Below are 4,767 nucleotides of genomic sequence, written 5' to 3'. Positions count from 1 at the left end.
GGCGCCGCTTCCGCCTTCGCGCCACGCGCCGTCGTCCCCACGTGACGCCCCGCACAGGCCAATCACAGCGGGCGACACGCCCTGGGACACACCCCCCGGCGCCCACCCGGAGTGGCGGGTCGTGACGTCACGGAGGACGCCCCCGCCTGCACCAATCGGGAGGAAGCGCCGCAGTGTTTCAGAGTGTGGCACAGGGAGCGGTGCAGGCGCGCGGGCCAGGCTGCAATTGGCTGAGCCGCCCGGGAAGGCGGTGATAAGCAGAACTCCTCCAATCAGAGCGGGAGCCGGCAGGCAGTTTGAGCTTGACGGACGTCGCGCGCATCCGGTAGGTTGGAAAGCAGTGCGCGCTCTGGAATGATGGACAGGAGAAGCACCCAATGAGATTAGGACAAGGAAATCCAAGGGCGGGCCCAACCCCTCAGCGGCCCCACGCAGGCCCAGTGCCCGGACACCAGCGGCGGGGCGGGGCCGGCTCTTGTCTGCCTGCTGGACAGGGCTCTTGACCAATAATAATGCGGTAATGCAAGCGGGAGGCGGGGAACTCATGTGACGGGCAGGCGGGCGAGCCAATCAGGTGTGGCAGGAAGAGGGGCCGATTCTGGAAGCCATTACGCCAGTGCCGCAGGGCGGGGGCCGTTGCGCGGGGCTGCCGGGCGGGCGCCGTACGCAATTTGCGTATCGTTGGCGGTGCCAAAGGGGGAGCGGGGGGGACCGACCCCTCGGGGCCCTGAGGGGCCTCGGGGCCCCCCTGTTGTCCCCGGCCCCGGGGGTGGGGGGGCCCTGCCGCCCCTCGGTGTTCCCCAGCGTCCCCAAGGCCCCCCAGGTGTGACCCCCGTGCCCCGTCCCCGGTGCCCCCCATGGCCATGGCGTCGCCGCCGGCGCCCCCAGCCAAGAAGCGGAAGATGAACTTCTCGGAGCGGGAGGTGGAGATCATCGTGGAGGAGCTGGAGCGGGGAAAGCACCTCCTCGTCAACCACTTCAACGCGGGCGTGCCGCTGGCCGCCAAGGCCGCCGCCTGGCACGACATCCTGCGCCGCGTCAACGCCGTCGCCACCTGCCACCGCGAGCTGCCCGAGGTCAAGAAGAAGTGGTCCGACCTCAAGACCGAGGTGCGGCGCAAAGTGGCCCAAGTGCGGGCTGCCATGGAAGGGGGAGGCGAGAACCAGAACGGCGGCGGCAACGGGCCCGAGGGCGAGGACCCGGCGGGCGCCGCGGCCGCCCCGGTGATCCTCACCCCCATGCAGCAGCGCATCTGCAACCTGCTGGGAGAGGCCACCATCATCAGCCTGCCGAGCGGCGACTGCGGCGCGGGTGACGGGAGCGAGATCCCCATCACCGCGTCGGCCACCACGGTCACCCTGACCCAGAGTGAGTGTTGCACCCGCCCGAACGCTCTGGGCTGGACTGGAGGGCCACACAGAGGCCCTGACACCCCCCTGCCAGGAGGCCCCGAGCCTTGTGTGGGGACAGAACCACAGAATGGTTTCGGTTGGAAAGGACCTTAAAGAGCACCAAGTTCCAACCCCCTGCCATGGGCAGAGACACCTTCTACTAGACCAGGTTGCTGCATCCAGCCTGGCCTTGAACATTTCCAGAGATAGGGTGCCCACAAGTTCTTTGGGCGGAGAGAAACCCCAACAAAAAGAAATCCCCACGTCTCTGTAATGAAATGCTCCTCCCAGTCTGCCCTTGTGCTGTAGGGGAGTGGCCGCCAGACAGCAGGTACTGAAAGTCAGCTTGGACAGCTGGACTCAGCCTCCAGAATCAAGGATCCTTTGCACCTCGGGAGATTCTTCAGTCCCTCTCTGGGAACAAAAGCAGGGGGAGAAACATCTTCAGGGCTGATTTTCCAGTGTGCAGTGCCCCAAAGAGCAGCTCTTCTACCGACAGGGGTCATTCAGGGTCTTTGCTGTTATGTCAGTCACTTAATGCTGCTTGGAAAGATTGTTCTAAACTGGAGATTGAGAAATTATATTGTCTAGACAGATAAGGCATTCCCTATTCCTTTGGATTGTACAGCCCAGAAGGAAGCTCGACTGAGGGTGGAGTAGACTTAAATAGGTCATTTTGTGCATTGCTGGCCATTGTATGTTATCTCACTGAACAGGCCGTATTCCCGTGATATTCACTGAATAGTCCTGTAGATAAAAATCCTGTATCCCAGCTACTCCTGACTCCTTTTCTGTCCTTTGTTCTCAGTTCCTGCAGAGACAACCTACCACAGTCTGGAGGACGGCGTTGTGGAGTACTGCACCACGGAAGCCCCCACCACCGTCACCGCCGAAGCGCCCTTGGAGATGATGGCCCATCAACACGAGGTGTCTGCCAAGCCCCAGGAGCTGAAAAGCCGCATTGCCCTCAACTCAGCCAAGCTCCTGCAGGAGCAGCGAGTAACCAACCTGCACGTGAAGGAGATTGCCCAGCACCTGGAGCAGCAGAACGACTTGCTGCAGATGATTCGCCGCTCGCAGGAGGTGCAGGCGTGTGCCCAGGAGCGGCAGGCGCAGGCCATGGAGGGCACGCAGGCAGCACTGAGTGCCCTCATCCAGGTCCTCCGCCCCATGATTAAGGACTTCCGTCGATTTTTGCAGAGCAATACACCCAGCCCATCGGTCACCACTGACCCTGGCCAGACAGGGCAGCAAGATGGTATGATCCAGTGAAAGAAACAGTGACGGGAGGGGAGCTTTAGATTGATTGAATTAGGAAAAATTTCCACCCTGAAAGGGTTGCCAAGCCCCGGCACAGGCTGCCCAGGGCAGTGGTGGAGTCACCATTCCTGGAGTGATTTAAAAGATGTGTAGATATGGCACTTGGGGACATGGGTTAGTGGTGGATGTGACAGTGCTGGGGAAATGGTTGAACTCAATGATCTTAAAAGTCTTTTCCAACCTAAACAATTCTGTGATTCTGTGGGACATCTGCCATGCTAAAAACCTACCCATGCTGGCAGAGGACACTTGGGAGCAAGGGGTGCTGCCTCTTGTCAGTGCGAATGGCTCCCTTGGAGTTTGGCTCGGTCTAAACAGGTTTCTCTGCTAATCTTGTGCTAATCTGCCTTTTTAGACTCTCATACAGAGCCATAGCAGGATGTGTAATAAACCAACAACTTAATGTGATTGCTTTAGTTCCTCAAACAATAGATTTAATTTTTTTTAAGGTTTTTTTTAATTTCTGTTTGAAAAAAATCTGTCCTAAGTATGACATCTCTCTTTTTGTCTCTCTCTCGAGATCTATAGCCTTTAACTGACTTCTAACGTGGAGAGTTCTGTCGGGATATCAGTGCTGCAGCTGCCAAGGTACAGTGATGGTGAACCCACAGTGCACACAGTGAATGCATTTCTGTCTCTTGCTGAAAGCATTTACTGGAAATGTGGTACCGGATGTGGTAGAACCTTCCCTCTGCACTGAGAGCCCTGGATCGTGCTCCTGCAGTGTCACATCATGCCCGTGCAGACTAGCACCCAGCCTCTCTGCATTTTCAGTCCCACCTACCTCCCCTGAGGATCCCAGTGGGATTGAAACAGTGCATTCACCTCATGTTTTATCTGTGTGCCGTCACGAAATGTCTCTATCAGCTTGGCAGATGTGATGAAAGTTTCATGTCTTGGGTACCAGAAACTCTCCTGGGATACATCTTGGCACAATGTGTTTATTTGTCCACAGCATAAACACCCAAGGGCCTGGATGAGTTTCATGGGCTGGATGGAATGGTGAAACTCCATCTCTGCTTCACCTGCATAGTTTGTCACCTCCAGAATACCTTGATCCATCAAAGTGGACCTGGACTTAGTCTGCAGCCACACAGGAATTCCCAATGTTGAGGAGTTTGTCAGCCACTGATTTGAGTGAATTTTGGGGCATTACTTGGTTCGGCTGCTAGTGGTGTTTGTTTTGTACTGTTTAGGAGCTGGAAGCCCGTCCAGCCATTCCATGTTTGTCTGCTGGCTGGCCTCATCCTGACAAACAGAGCTGAGGTTCTCCTCACTATCCAATACCGTTATACAGGGTGAAACAACATTACAGCCACTTCTGAAGCATTCAGGCTATGAGGCTTGGTCCTTAATGAGAAAGCTTAATTGCACAGGATGGTCAACATGATTCTCACAGACTTGCAGTAACTTCATAAACTTTTCGATTAAAGGTCCACTTGTACATGCATGGAAGAAAACTTAGGGAAAGAAAAAAAGGAAGTGTAAGTCTTCTCCTTCTACCTTGCAAAGTGGCTTACATTTTACAGGCTTGTTGCTTGCCAGGTTATTACTTTTGAAATGGAACTTTTCCAGAGCTGGTATTTACTTGCTGTTAAGTCTCCTTTAGGGCTGACGAGGGAGTGAATTTGCACAATCAAATGAAACCTTTACACAGCCTTTAATGGGGAGATGCTGATGGGGGACCCCTGGTTAGAGCAGTGGGTGACAAGGTCACTGCTGCAGTCCCTGGCCTTTACTCATCTCCTCCTTTCTACAAATCTGATGAGGGAAAAAAGGACACCACAGTGAGAAGGTTTTGGTCCCTGGAAGATTCCCAACCCCTTGGACTGACACCTCCAAACTGAGTCAGGGTGGATTCTGCCTTGTCTGGCATCTCACCACATGAGTAGCACTTGCTTGACTCTTCCTCTTAGACTTTGTGGAATCAAATCAATTGCTGAATTGAAATTTATTTTTAGAGTGAGAACTATGTCATATGTGTTGGTTTACCTCATTTGTGTAATGATCTCTCCTTTACAAATATGAATTTTAATAAAAAATACATTTTGGTAAA

General features: G+C 54.6%; 1 protein-coding gene across 5 annotated transcripts; it reads left to right on the top strand.

The window, feature by feature from the left end:
• The first annotated feature begins 590 nt into the window (after positions 1-590).
• Positions 591-4,767, top strand: NAIF1 (nuclear apoptosis inducing factor 1). 5 transcript variants are annotated; one of them, XM_059865567.1, is made up of 4 exons: positions 592-1,368; positions 2,200-2,649; positions 3,240-3,299; positions 3,667-4,767. In XM_059865567.1, the coding sequence occupies exons 1-3, from the start codon at positions 858-860 to the stop codon at positions 3,248-3,250; spliced, it is 972 nt and encodes a 323-aa protein (XP_059721550.1). In that variant the 5' UTR covers positions 592-857; the 3' UTR covers positions 3,251-3,299; positions 3,667-4,767. The 5 variants fall into 5 exon arrangements, 4 of the variants coding, with proteins under 4 accessions (XP_059721548.1, XP_059721550.1, XP_059721549.1 ...); XR_009489100.1 differs by having other exon boundaries at positions 596-1,368; positions 3,232-3,299; XM_059865566.1 differs by having other exon boundaries at positions 593-1,368; positions 3,240-4,767.

Source organism: Haemorhous mexicanus, chromosome 21 (assembly GCF_027477595.1).
Source record: "Haemorhous mexicanus isolate bHaeMex1 chromosome 21, bHaeMex1.pri, whole genome shotgun sequence".
NCBI classification, from domain to species: domain Eukaryota; kingdom Metazoa; phylum Chordata; class Aves; order Passeriformes; family Fringillidae; genus Haemorhous; species Haemorhous mexicanus.
The sequence above is the reverse complement of the archived record's forward strand: the minus strand, read 5'-3'. Positions and strand labels throughout refer to the sequence as shown.